We start from the raw sequence: 14951 nt of genomic DNA, 5'->3' as shown, positions 1-14951 counted from the left end.
CAGGTATTCATGTTCACTGCACGATAAAAATAAAAAGATAGATCAGTGGCTAGTGACTTTCTTCAGGGCTAGAGCGCAGATCAGTAGTCGCGTCAAATGTCACTACTGCCTGAAGATATGAGATCAATACCAACCAATGAAAATCTACTTCTGATTTATTTAGCGCCTTCTAGAATATAATAAAGAGAATTAGATTGGTTGCCCATAGCAACATCCCATCTTAGTAAATAAACCCATGCCTCTCTTTCCCAGATACTGTACCGGTCCTGCCTTCTCAGCATGCATTCTGTACAACGCATGTGTGCAGCATAAACAAACATACTAGTGATGCATGTATTTTTCTTTCTTCGTGTTTCGATGCTCTATGCCACAATGTGTAATGTACGCCATCCACCCACGTGCCCCCTTTTCTCTTTCCCTGTCCAAACGTAATACCAGGATTCTATTGCTGTCATTCAGAGGGATGCAGTGGTTCTCCACTGTCAGTTCCATGTTGGGAACCACACAGATTGGGCATACTTCAAGAGGGTTGGGAACGGGATCCCAACAGGATGCCGACAGTGGCATCCCTGCGGTCAGAAACTCGCCCTACTCCTTATTTTCCCCTAACCCCTCCCAGCCGCAGCCTAAGCATAACCCACCAGGCAACCTGTGGATCTATAGTAGGAATGAATGCAGCAGGTTTGGAAATGTAACAGTAATGACTACAGCTGTGCACCAGTTAGGAGATTTGGAAAACATGGACTGTTAGTAAGGTGCCCATTCACAGTACTATTTTACCTTGTTATGTGCACTCCCACGCACATCAGTACAAATAGTATGTGCAACACGCAATTTTTGGACTAGTTTGAAACGCAGTCACCTCACATAGGGTATGGGCAGCAGTAGATCTTGAGGACCAGTTTGGCCACCCCTGCTATAGAATATAAAATCTATATAAAACACCCGAAGGAATGAGGGTGGTGCGTACCAAAATCTCACGCTGCTACACAGGTAGTTTTATTTGTTTGCTCAAAGAATCAAGACATTGGCCCATATTCAATGAGGCCGGCGAGAGGGTTAACCAGCAAGAATCGCCCGAAAACAAGCAACCCTCGCCATTTAACCCCCCATGTGCCGGCTGCTCACCCTATACTTCCGGGGGAATCCTCGCTGTCAGAGGACAGTAAGGATTCCCCCCAAACAGCGGGGCTCACGGCTAATGCAGGGAGCCCACTGCATTTAGCCTCGAGCCTCGCTGTTTTAGCGGGCGCACACGCCATTTCCCCATAGCTGCAAAAACCCTGTGAGGGGGAAACGGTGTGTGCAGGGGGTCAGTTGAATACTGACCGTACGAGCTGTGACAGCGAGCACTCAGCGCTGCTCGCTGTCACAGCTCGCAAAAATCATTGAATACACCCCATGTTTGTACATAATTGCATTTTAGCCATGTGACCTCTTTCCTAAATTGCCATTTTATGTCACACAACAGGCACACAGAAGGCAACAAAACCTTCCAAATGTATTTTTCTTATCAAGGACGATAATAAATGATTAACATCTAGGAAAAATGTACAGTCATCAAACCAGTTAGACCAGTCTGCTAAGGAAATGGTTATAGGACAGATCTGCTTGTGTTTGGCCATAGAAGACAGATTAAAGTATATACTGTAGAAATGTGCTCTAAATGAAAGGAACTGGAGAATGCGGAGCAATTGTGCCCAGCTGACTGTATTACCAGGGGCCGCTATGAGGGACAGAACCGCATTGCTAACAAGTATGATCACGTGTTGTCACTGGACATTATGATAATGTCCTGTGATGTGTTCTGACATTCTGCGAGGGCACAGGAAAGCCAGGGCCACTGCTTATTCCTTGCTGCGTTTCTGTTGCTGTAAATAAGGTGTGCTCAGTACTGGACTTGCAACCCCTCCAACACACCCAGAGGCAGCTGCCAGCCTCTAATCTGGCTAAATGTGTTGTAATGAGACTGACTTCCCTGCAGTGTTTGCAGAGACTGTAAATGGAGCAAGCAGGAGCCACAAGGGACCTGTGATACTTTATTTCACTTCAAGACCACTTTGGAGAGAATGCAGAGACATGCAGGAGGCCTGGTCTGCAGCAGAAATGCCGGTCTGTGGTTAAGTCACTGAACGCGAAGCTGCCGAGTAATGCAACAATTGCCCATTCTAAGTGGCTGCAGTGTGCTGGCATGTAAAGGGAGGCTTCCCAAGATTACTATGTCCACATGTCACCCGGAACAACGTCTGTTACCCTCTTCTGAACTGACAGTGTTTGGAGTTGATGGAAACCCGGTATTAATATTTTGGTTCCTCTGCAGTGGATACATTATTATCTTTATGTATGGAACAGTCCTACTTGGAGCAGCTGGGAGAGCTTCTGAATAATGGCTGGCTCGCAGCTCTACAACCTTTTCTAAGTATAAAAGGTCTTATTCTTTACTTTCTAGAGGCTGTTTTACCACTTCAAGTGCACTCCATTATCTGATGTATGTTTTACTACAGTGGACCTGACATTAACATTGCACATTAACCATAGTAAAATATGCTGTAGAAACATAAGCTATAGTTACATTAACGTTTCTTATACATTTCCATCTGCAGGTATGTGTGCACCTGAGAAAGTTTTTGTGACAACCAACAGTCCTCCTCTTCTGACCCTGCACCTCAACTCCATCCACTCGTCTTCTACATAACGACTCATCTCTCCTATAACTACCCTGATCTTGCCTTTCTACAGTTACACACTAACGTCAGTCCCAGTCTCTGCTGCTCAAACCTTACACAGTCTCTGATGATCTACCCACGGAACACTTGACAGATGTGCTACCTGCAAAAGGCAATGCAGCAATGCTCAGTGCCACTGGAGGGAATGTGCTCATGTGCCACAGCATGTGGAGGCCTATGCCACCAACTGACGCCTGCTGCCACTGTCATCATCATCTGGACTTGCACTTACTCCCAACCAACTGTTTATCGCATACAGTGGCAACACAAGAAGAGTATGAGCCACACCCTGATGTCACCATGGGGGTGACAAAAAAAAAAGGTGCACTGCACTGTGACACGGCGGGCAGCACTCAGGCTCCTGCACTGTGAACAATGGGCAGCATTCAGGCTCCTGCACTGTGACATGACAGGCAGCACTCAGGCTCCTGCACTGTGACACGGCAGGCAGCACTCAGGCTCCTGCACTGTGACACGGCGGGCAGCACTCAGGCTCCTGCACTGTGAACAATGGGCAGCATTCAGGCTCCTGCACTGTCACGCGACAGGCAGCACTCGGGCTCCTGCACTGTGACACGGCGGGCAGCACTCAGGCTCCTGCACTGTGAACAATGGGCAGCATTCAGGCTCCTGCACGGTCACTCGACGGGCAGCACTCGGGCTCCTGCACTGTGACACGGCGGGCAGCACTCGGGCTCCTGCACTGTGACACGGCGGGCAGCACTCGGGCTCCTGCACTGTGACACGGCGGGCAGCACTCAGGCTCCTGCACGGTGACACGGCGGGCAGCACTCAGGCTCCTGCACTGTGACACGGCGGGCAACACTCGGGCTCCTGCACTGTGACACGGTGGGCAGCACTCGGGCTCCTGCACTGTGACATGGCGGGCAGCACTCGTGCTCCTGCACTGTGACACGGCGGGCAGCACTCCACATGCGTATAACATCATTCTTTTGGCATCCGTGCAGTATGCTAGATATGTCCACAATTCCCCTTCAGGCCCACCAAGCTTGTACCTACCTGTTAATGTTGCAGATAATTTCTAAATCAGTAAGAGGTCTCTGGCCTGCGGTGACCTTAAAATGCCATTTTCTCAGCAAGAGTTAATAAACAAACTTTAAAGACCAATGAACAAGCTGTATATGTAATAATATGGAAAAGTGCTAAATTAATGAGCAGGATGTCCACACATACAAGTATGTACATGTATGTTCGTAAATGGTGACCTATACAATTTACTGGCATAAGGATGGAAGGAAATATTTTGTCTATCGCCTGTGCAGTATCTCCAGGATAGAAGGTCTGTGCAATAACAGCTCCTTTTATCATGCAGTATCGGGGAACACAGACCAATGCTGTATTATGCTTCCCCTAATGCAGCCAGTGACGGTCTTTGTTATTTCCTGGTTCGGTAGTGAGGGAACAATTCCTAATCATGTGAGCTCGGAAGTGACATACTGGGAAGCTGCCAGAATCGCACACGGCTCAGTCTATGATAGGACACAGCAGGGGAGGGGGCTCCCATAGTGCGAGCTCTTTAAGTACAACAGTAGTAACCAAGTCAATGTTGGAGGTATATCGATTATACACAGACTACTGACTAACAGCCCAGCCTTACTAGAGTCTCTTCTGTTATTTCCTACATCGCTCATTTTAAATAGTTCCAACGACAACGATAAGAGAGTGGACTTTTTAAAAGACCACTCTTTTAAAAAGTGTAAACGACAATGCAATTACTTGTTATTCGGTCATATTGATGCTTCCCAACATGTATGCTATCACTCTGTGAAGCACACTCGCCTACTCTTGAAAAAGCATTTCTGGGGCGATTGGGAAAGCAACATCTATGAGCGTGGCATTAAAGTGAATGTGTAATGCTGTGACGGATAGCCGTGTAAAAAAGAAAATAAAAAAAATCACGTTTAGCCGTGACCCAAAGCAGTTCGTAAGATCCACAGGACTTGCTGGTAATAGCCCACTGATATTTTTCATACCTTGTTCATGTATTGTGTTCTACTCACAAGTGGTTCCATATACAGTAAGTGGCCACAAGAAACCTTAAATGAAAATGCCTCTTGTGATAGGGATCATTGTGCCTGCTGCAGGTTCAATTTGTCGGATCGGACCCATCAGCGGCATATCGCAGGTGCTGTTTAGCACCCGCAATATATCAGGTCCAATTCTGAAGTGTGTGCCAGCGGTACCACACCACTGGCACACCCCTTTCAGTGTGTCCTATCTCTGAAGCGGTGGTGGGGAGCAGTGGGGTGGGCAGCGGCCGGTGAGGAGCAGTGGGGCAGGTGATGATCAGTGGGACGGACACGCTGGGCAGCGGCAGGTATTTTTTTTTTTTAAAGTGTCAAATGACTAGCCGCCAAATTGGCTTAAAGTGCCGGCCAGTCATTTGACCGGGTTTTTTTTTTATTCCAATACCCGCCGCTGCCCGTCCCACTGATCACCGCCTGCCCCACTACTTCTCACCAGCCGCTGCAGCTCCTCACCTGCCGCCCGCCTGCTGCTCCATACCACCCACTGCAGCTCACTAGTTACATGTGGTAAATTGCATGCGATGTATCACTTGTAAAAATGGCCCATCAAGTGCCAAATCATATGTGAGCCACCCGGGGAGCTGCTGGGTGGCTCACAGGAGAATTGGGTCTGACTTGTCCTTAGGACAAGTCGGCCTAATGTATGGGGGAGAATTGCCACGTAAGAAGTTAAGGCCTGCTGACCACTTTTCTGTAGGAATGAGGGGATTGGTGGTGGGGGGTGCATGGTGACACCTAGGGGGAAATCCACGGCTACAACTAAAGATCGTTCGGGGTTCATAGTTGTATGCAGTCACTGGGTAGACAATGTCTAGGTGGAATGTCGCTAGGTCGACCGCTCATGGTCAACAGTGACTAGAAAGTGACCTAAAAATGGTCAACATTCCTTAGGTTGACAAAGCCAAAAGGCTAGCACAAGCTTATGGTTGACATAGGCAAGGTCGACAGTAAAAAAGTTGACATGAGTTTTTCATGATTTTTTTTTTAAGGTGGTTTATCATACTTTAGTATCAACGCACGATTACATAGACAGCAAAAAATCCTGAAAAAAACTCATGTCAACATTTTGACTGTCAACCTTTTGGCAGTGTTGACCCTTCAGCGTCGACTTAGTAACGGTCGACAATTAATGGTCTATGTAGCGATTGACTACCTAGACATTGTCTATCATCTGTACCATAACCGGTCACAGTTATATGTGGTACTGTATGCATTTATTATTATCACCACCACAGTACAGATATGAGGACTGCAATGATGGGGGAGACATAGACAGAGAAATGTACATTCAGTTCTGTCTATATAATGATGTGTACACTTCTGCGGGACCCAATACCCATAAGGTTTGTTATACAAAGCTGTATACGGAGGATGGCTGCAAAAACACATGAAGTAGAACTATTGTCAGAAGTGAAGACAGTATATAAATACCTTATCACATGGAAGCAGATGATGTGTGACTGACACAGAGGCACAAGGAAGCGCTGCACTGTGACTGATAGCTATAAACAGCCGTGCAGTTATGTTCCCATCTCTACAGGTGAAATGTGCTCATTTCCATGCATTCACATCAGGTTCTTACCCAGATAAAACAATCAACGTAAAAGAACAATGACAATAAGAGACCCCCTTGGGCCTTTAGCGTGTCATGGAGTGTGCTTCCTCTGTGCTTCCGTACTAAACGTTTACTGTAATAGTGATAAATCATTGCAATCAAGTAGCATTTCAGAACTGTTTGGCCGCAGCTGGGGACGGCAATGAAACCCGGATGCACAAACTAATCTACTATGCAAGAGACAGCGGAGTTCATCAACTAAAGCGTTTGCATCCTGCCAAGACAAAGTTCTACCTGATGGGACTGTGATTGCTCAGGATGAAGCCACCCATTGGGCGATGATTGGTCACTTCAGTTATAGAGATGTACAGATGGCACACGGAACCTTAATCGCAGGCAGAACACGGCACAGCAAGGCCATGAACAGAAAGTAAGAAAATGATTAACATGGTGGAGAATTTACATTCTAGTGCTGTTGGGATGGTTGCAATGTGGGCAACTCACGGCCACCAACATTATTATTATTTATTACCAATTATTTATATAGCGCACACGTATTCCGCAGCGCTTTACAGAGAATATATAAACATTCACATCAGTCCCTTTCCCAGTAGAGCTTACAATCTATATTCCCTACTACACATATACAAGCACACACAGACATTCTAGGGTTAATTAACCTACCAGTATAATTTTGGATTGTGGGAGGAAACCTGAGTACCTGGAGGAAACCCACGCAAGTATGGGGAGAACATACAAACTTCCCACAGTTAGGGCCATGGTGGGAATCGAACCCATGACCTCAGCGCTGTGAGGCAGTATCGCTAACCATTACACTGTCAATTCCCCTCACATTCTATATAGGACAGTAGGAAAATTTGCTGTATTGCATTACCATAATCCTTAGGAAGGTGCTCAGCAAACATTGCAGATAATTTAATTGCGCTGAGGGACGATTGATGCTGCATGCAACCGACCTATGACACTTTCCCCTCTTATCTGTACGATAATGAATATATACAGATCTACTGTGGTTATAACAAGCGTTATTTGTAGGAACTATTCAATTTAAAAAAGAATAATGATTAAATGTAATACACTCACTTGCACTGTGCATGGAAGTATTTAATTAGGTTCTGCAGCAGATCAACTCCTTTCTTTATCTTTATTTCATTAACTTTCAGCAGGTACTGTAAAAGAAGATAACATTTTTGTTCAAAGCGTATATAGATGTAAAGGTTACCGTGTTCCATCAAACCTAAAGGATGATTACAAGTGACAAGAATGAGACCAGGGGACCTGATGCTGTGTGGATGAATGGACATCACTAGACCTGCCATCACAGAGATAACTGCTGTCTCCAGTACAACCTCAATGCCTCATACTACAATATACAATGCACTAGATTCATCTTGAAAACATCTTTTTTTTGTTTTACCTTGTTCTTATGCTTTCATTGCATATTTATTTATTAATTTATTTGTGCCCACTTATGACCAGTGTCAATAACATATAGGGGTATATTCAATGCCGCTTGGTGGGTGGCGGTGTTGTTTTTTTTTTGTTGGCGACGAAAAGCCATTGTTGCCGCCCAGCCCCCCCTCACTGGCCGCTCACTTATTCTACTTTCAGGGGAAATCCTCGCCGTCCGATTCCCGTAAACGGCGAGGTTTGCCACAAATGCAGAGAGCCTGCTGCATTTTGTGGCAAGCCTCGTCATTTTTATGACCACAATCACCATTTCCACCTCGTCTCAGGGAACAGGCGAGGTGGAAACGGCGAGTGCCATCAGCCGCTCCCCCCCCCCCACCCCCCACCCCCCCACACACATTGAATACACCTCATAGTCCATATTAATAAATTAATTAATTAATAGTGCCAATGCTATTGCCAGTGTATTCAATGTACACTTCATGGGCAATACATATCCGAATGTAGACTCCAGAAACTATTCTTTTTATGGCGCTGCGAAACACTTGTGGCGCCTTATAAATAAATAATATTTCAATCTGAGTTTTTGGCCAAGCCATTCAACAGTAAGAACCCTGCTGAAATCAGTAACGACATTCAGAAGCTGATTCCGATTCGTGAGCAGGGAAAAAAAGTAACTGTGCCAACCCAAATTACGGCAGTTTTTGGCAATGGAATGGCCATGTAAACCGCTTTGACCATATAGTGCACCTACCACATATATTACATGCACCATAACATGTATGTTTATAAGCGTTAGCTGATTGCCCCAGGGATCTGCAGCACTGTGTAAATCAGGTGCTGCGCGGCACCTGGAACTCAGCATCAGTCTTTACACTCCTTTTAAGCCCTCCCCTAGATTCCCATTGGCTGGTTGCACAAGAGTCTGGGGGCAGGATTAGAAGGCGTGTGAAGCCTTATGCTGAATCCTGGATGCAGCATGGTGCCTGACTCACACAGCGCAGTCAATCCCTGGGGGAACGGGCCTGCAAGCGGTTGGCGCTGCTGCTTGTAAATACATACTTTTTTACTACTCCTACCCAGGAGAACCTGGAGAAGGGAAGCAACTGTGCACTCGGGGGCAGGATTCCACGTCATTAGGTTGTTTGCATAATTTTAGCCCCGCATTATCTCCCTATTTAGCCCAATTCAATAGGACACGATGTGGGAGGAGTACTCATTGTTCCGGGAGAGTGAATCCACATATGTATGTATCTAATCTGAACTTGCAAGTACACCGCCGACGCTGCCTCACCGAGTTCATCATTTCTTTTTTTTGTATTGGAATCTCATTCATCTCAACCTTTTTGTGAACTCAAGATTAATCGGTATTTATGGTATTTACTACTGAGGCTGAACTTGTAAACTTCTTTACACTTGATCTAAATCTGACATTTCTAATATAAATATTTGGGTTCATGGCTTGAATTTTGAGTATATAGTCAAAAAGGGAATAGAGTCTGAATCGCATACTGTTCAGCCACATTCGATGCCGATGCGCGCCACCGTGTAGTCAGTATAAAATAGAAGAAAAAAAACAGACAGTGCGGGCAAGCCTATCTTTCCTGGAGATCTCGCCTAGGGCCAAATTGTAAGATAGTCTAAATCTGAAGTACATCTAAAATGCACTTAGCCAAAATCCAATAGTCAAAATTGGATAGACAAAATCAAATCACATTGTGTGTCCAAACCTTAAGCCCTTATCTGGTTATCGCACAGCGCAAGCCCAGTTTGGAATACATTTTAGATGCCAAGGGCTAGTATATTCCAAACTGGGCTTGCTCTATGGAAACAACTATGTCTAATGTTTGTGGCTAGATCCTAAGGTTACAAACTATGGGGATTCGTTTATGGTAAAGATCCCCACATTCATCAGCCGCACCTGTGTATAATGCCCACATGTATATACTGCAGCACCTGTGTATAATGCCCACATGTATATACTGCAGCACCTGTGTATAATGCCCACATGTATATACTGCAGCACCTGTGTATAATGCCCACATGTATATACTGCAGCACCTGTGTATAATGCCCACATGTATATACTGCCGCACCTGTGTATAATGCCCCCATGTATATACTGCAGCACCTGTGTATAATGCCCACATGTATATACTGTTGCACTGGTGTATAATGCCCACATGTATATACTGCCGCACCGGTGTATAATGCCCACATGTATATACTGCCGCACCTGTGTATAATGCCCACATGTATATACTGCTGCACCTGTGTATAATGCACACATGTATATACTGCCACACCGGTGTATATTGCCCACATGTATATACTGCCGCACCGGTGTATAATGCCCACATGTATATACTGCCGCACCGGTGTATAAAGCCCACATGTATATACTGCCGCACCGGTGTATAATGCCCACATGTATATACAGATATAGCGGGTCTTATTGTTGCTGGCGAATCGCCAGCAGCATGTTGCTGGCGATCCGCCAGCAACACGGCGCTCCATCTGAATGAGACGCGCGTGCGTCCCCCACGCACGCGCGTCTCAGTATCCGGGCGGCGAGGCGGACGCAATCCTGTCTGCCTCCCGCTTCAGGGGGCTGCGGGGGGCTTCAGGGGGATGCGGGGACCCGGTGTAGACACCGGGCGACCGCCGGCAGCACCGTCGGAAGGGGACGCGCGCGCACCTCATGCGCGCGCGTCCCCTTCCGGCATACAAATGGCGCGGGGCAGGGGATGGCGGCTGGCGTCGCCATCCCCTGGATAGATAAATCCGCTCCATTTGTACTGCCGCATCGGTGTATAATGCCCACATGTATATACTACCGCACCGGTGTATAATGACCTCATGTATATACTGCCGCACCGGTGTATAATGCCCACATGGAGATACTGCTGCACCTGTGTATATTGCCCACATGTATATACTGCCACACCGGTGTATAATGACCACATGTATATACTACCGCACCGGTGTATAATGACCACATGTATATACTACCGCACCGGTGTATAATGACCACATGTATATACTGCCGCACCGGTGTATAATGCCCACATGTATATACTGCCACACCGGTGTATAATGCCCACATGCAGGGGCGTAACTACCACAGGTGCAAGGGGTGCAGCTGCTGTGGGGCCCAGAGCTAAAGGGGGCCCATCTTTGCTGTCAAACTAATATGTTTTGCATACATTTATCACCATCAGTTGCTATATAGGGGGCCCTTACAAACTTTTGCTATGGGGCCTACGAATATCTAGTTACGCCTCTGCCCACATGTATATACTGCCGCACCGGTGTATAATGCCCACATGTATATACTGCCGCACAGAAAGGGGGATAACTACTAATAATGATTCCGCCATGTACTTGTCTCGCTAGAGACCAGAGTAATTAATTTTCTCCCACAATGCATTGTCCTGCAGTTACCAGCCGCTGTTACCTCACACATCTGTAGCTGGAACAATCGCCTTTCCTTCTCCATCTCCTCAGCGATTTCGGCGCCGCTGATCTCTGTGCGTATCATCCCGTGCAGCTTGGCGTGCTCCTTTTTCTCCTTCTCTATTTTAGTCCTGAATTTAAAAATAAAATAGATCAGACAAGTGACAATCCTGTGGCCATAACACCTACGCACGGAGGAGGCAGGTGCGACTTGTCAGGCGGCTCAGCACATCAATACCAGGAACATTGTTTCTGAGGTCTCTGTGTTGTTATTAGTGCTGGGGAATGGATAGACTGCAGCACACAAAGCAGCTGCAGCCAGTGTGTGTAAGGCAACACTATGAATACATATAGATATATGGAAACAGCAAAGGGCTACTGGAGAATTGGGGCAGACACAAAGTATATCCATATGTATTGGAGTTCGGATCATTGGGTCGACAATTGGAAAGTTGACATCCATTAGGTTGAACACTGAAGGAAGACACGCTGTAGGTCGACATGGGTTTAGGTCAACAGGGTCGTTAGGTCGACATAGGCTAAGGTAAGGTAAAACCGTGAAAAGTTAACATCGGCTATTCACGTTTTTTTCGTCCCGTTTGTCGACACAGTCGCCATGGACACCGTATCGGTGCACCGCGTCCCCTTGCATTGCTTGGCACACTGTTCTATTTTCCCTCCACGCCCCAGTGGATGGGACGGCATGAAATACCGCCTGTCGGCCTTTTGAGGGTGTTGACCTTAAGCCTGACGACTTCAGTGTATCACTTTTGAAGCTGAATACATCTAGACCTTGGTAACATAATCAGAGCTGCGCACACAATACATAGTTTTCCTGGCATGATGTCACCATTGGACAGGCATCAGTCATCAGGGAAAGGCCTTAGGTCAGGCATGGCCAAACTATGGCCCTCCAGCTGTTGTGAAACTACAAGTCCCATCATGCCTTGCCACAGTTTTGCTATTAGGGAATGCTAAAACTATGGCAAGGCATGCTGGGATGTGTGGAGGGCCACAGTTTGGACACGCCTGCCTTAGGTTACTCAGACTGGGCCAGAGAACCACTGCAGAAGCCAGTAAATCTGCATTAAACAGACACAGACACTGGCCTCAGCATGACTATGAAATGGGTCAGGCAAGTTCCTGTTTGTCCAATGCTCCTCAGTTACACTCCTGTTCCCAAACGGCCACAGTGTGCCAATATCATCAAGGCAACTACAATTCGGAATTGCACCGCAAGATCAATATTGTTATCACCTCTGAAAAAGGCCCCTAAGATAACAAGATAGCAATCTCAGGGGCAGGATGCAGTGTTTCTCAGCTGAGATTCAACATCATCAGCAGAGAGCGGAAAGAAAGTGGACATGACCAGAAATAACCTCAAATATAGTAAAGAAAAATATCATGACTGAAAATGTATCCACAACCCGTCCAAGACATGCGCCCCAGCCACCCAATCATGCCTGCATTTGTGCAAGTCGTTCTCCAATACAGATATTTAAGTACCCACCAAGCTGGAAGTGGCTAAAAAGACATTTCTATACCTGGAGAATTAATTTAATAACCAAGATTAAATGGTAGTGGAGTGGAATGTGAGTAGGAGGACAAATCCCAAGCCAGGACTTAGGGGGGTACTATTGGAAATAGCGGCACTTGCCTATTAAGTGCTCAATTAATGACAGCATTGAAGGTGGTCATATCTGTTTTGTCGGAACAGCCTCGGATTATCGAATGCATGGCCATTTTCTGACAATCTGCGTCCGTTTCTGACAATTTACGGACTTTCCACAACTCAGTACATTGAATTCTGTCTGTTGAGTTAGTGTCGAAACAGCCAGGATTCCAACTGTCGGGACGTTTTGGACCCTGGGAAAAATGCCAGCAGATAAACGGTAGCCGCTGTCAATGATGCGGGAGCACGCATCAGCTATCATGGCTGGACACACTGGGCGGAGAAACTGAGCTGCTTTCAGTCGCCCACTGTGTACAGCGGAGAGTTTATGGGTCTACATGCTTGGTTTCTGTCAGAATGTACACTTTATACAATCACAACCCACACAGGAGAGTGAGCGCAGATCTCCCCGGAGCAGACAGCTGGCGATAACTTACACTTTTGTTTCATAGTCCTTCCATGCTTTATCAAATGGCTTCTTCAAGTCCTGGAAAATAATGTAAATAAACTTACTAGGTGCCATCAAGTTCGCAGAACCCACAACTGAAATGGCAGCTACAAGCATTCTTGTTCTGCTGCCACATTTAAACGCTTGCTAAAGAAATTTCATGTGCTTTTAATTGGGATTTAACTTCGTTTGCTCAGGGTATTCATCGGAATCTTCTGTAAAATGATTTAATGAAATCCCAAAATGTGGATTTGGCATGCAGCTACTTTCTATGACCATAGCAGATCACTCAAATTTAATTTGCTACTACTGTAATTACATCAAATTTATGAGAGTCTTGCAAAGGCCACAAGTTCGGTTCTTGTGTTTTACATTTACATAATATAGCTTTACATTGGATCAAATGATAATTTGTACAAATGTAGTTTCTGTTATGGAGCGTACACACGGTTCGAGTTGGACAAGCAAAATTGAAATCGAACAAAGTTAACTGCCTTCAATGTGGAAGATCGAAGGCATTTCCATGCTGCTCAATGCAGCATACCCCCTCCCTCCACCGCACACCATCCTCGTGCCGTCCGTGCCTTCCATTTCAGATGGTCATATAACGTTTTTCAGTTTTTATGTCGCTTTGATCCCGATGTGCAGGCCAGCGGCATCGAAATCAAATGGAATAATAAACCGTGAAGGCAAGACTATATAGAGATGTAGCGGGTCCCATCTTTGCAGGGGATGGCGGAGGATTCGCCATCCCCCGCCAGCCGCCGTAAGGAGATGCGCGCGCGTCCCCTTACAACGGGGCTCACCCCCGGTTCCCCGCCGCCTCGCCGATGGTCGCCCCGGGTTCCCGCTGCCTCGCCGCACCCCCCCCACCCTAACCCTGTCCGTCTCCCTGAAGCGGAGACGGACAGAGTTCCCGTCCCCCAGCCGAGATGGAGCGCCTCTCCGCCGGCGATCGCCAGTGGACAGATTCTGACGATTCCGGCGCAATAATGAGAGGCGCTCCATCTGTAGTACAGATCTGTACTATATAGTCCAAATCCAATGGGTTTTGCTTGCCATTCAATTCGATCGCACCGTGTGAACACCCCTTCACATGTCTGCCCAGAAATCCACCAAAGCCAATACCAAGGTTACAAGCCTGGCACATTTCTAGCCGGTGGGAACTCGGGTATCTATCACACACTGCTGGCGGTTACATGAGCTCACGTACCCCTTTTACTCCTTTCAGATCTCCTTTCAGTAAACTGTCCAGTGGAAATGTTATAATGTTGTTCATGTTCTGGACCTGCAAAAAGCAGAAAGACAAAGTTGTAATTGTTGCATTAGCATAGAGGAGGTCAACATTTGGTTCATCAACTCTTGCAGAACTACAACCCTCAGCATGCTATACATTTTGACACATACAGTACAAAACTGCACAACACCAGTGGGAATTCTATGTGGGGGGGGAGGGGTGTTAGCGTAAGTAAACCTTGGGTAAAGGTGAGGAACATTCCGGAAATATTGCAGATTCAGTAGCTTTTGACACATTTTAAATCCCAGAGGATGGCTCTTACTTTTCCTTGCAGCTCCTGAGGCTGCATCTTAATGCATGGGGTAGTCTTTGCTAAGG

The 14951-nt window shown here is 46.5% G+C and overlaps 1 protein-coding gene across 3 annotated transcripts in view; it reads right to left on the bottom strand.

The window, feature by feature from the left end:
- ASAP2 (ArfGAP with SH3 domain, ankyrin repeat and PH domain 2) overlaps window positions 1–14951 on the bottom strand; it is a 136275-nt gene that overhangs the window by 56112 nt on the left and 65212 nt on the right. For all 3 annotated transcript variants that reach the window (XM_083178529.1, XM_083178528.1, XM_083178527.1), the window contains exons 4-7: window positions 14550–14624; window positions 13326–13375; window positions 11218–11347; window positions 7434–7519 (exon numbers count right to left, since the gene is read on the bottom strand). In XM_083178529.1, coding sequence (XP_083034655.1) covers window positions 7434–7519; window positions 11218–11347; window positions 13326–13375; window positions 14550–14624 — 341 coding nt within the window. The remainder of the gene's footprint in view (window positions 1–7433; window positions 7520–11217; window positions 11348–13325; window positions 13376–14549; window positions 14625–14951) is intronic.

The sequence above is a fragment of the Crinia signifera genome, chromosome 3 (assembly GCF_055691185.1).
Source record: "Crinia signifera chromosome 3, ASM5569118v1, whole genome shotgun sequence".
Lineage (NCBI taxonomy): Eukaryota > Metazoa > Chordata > Amphibia > Anura > Myobatrachidae > Crinia > Crinia signifera.
Note: the sequence above shows the minus strand (reverse complement) of the source record. Positions and strands in the feature narration are given on the sequence as shown.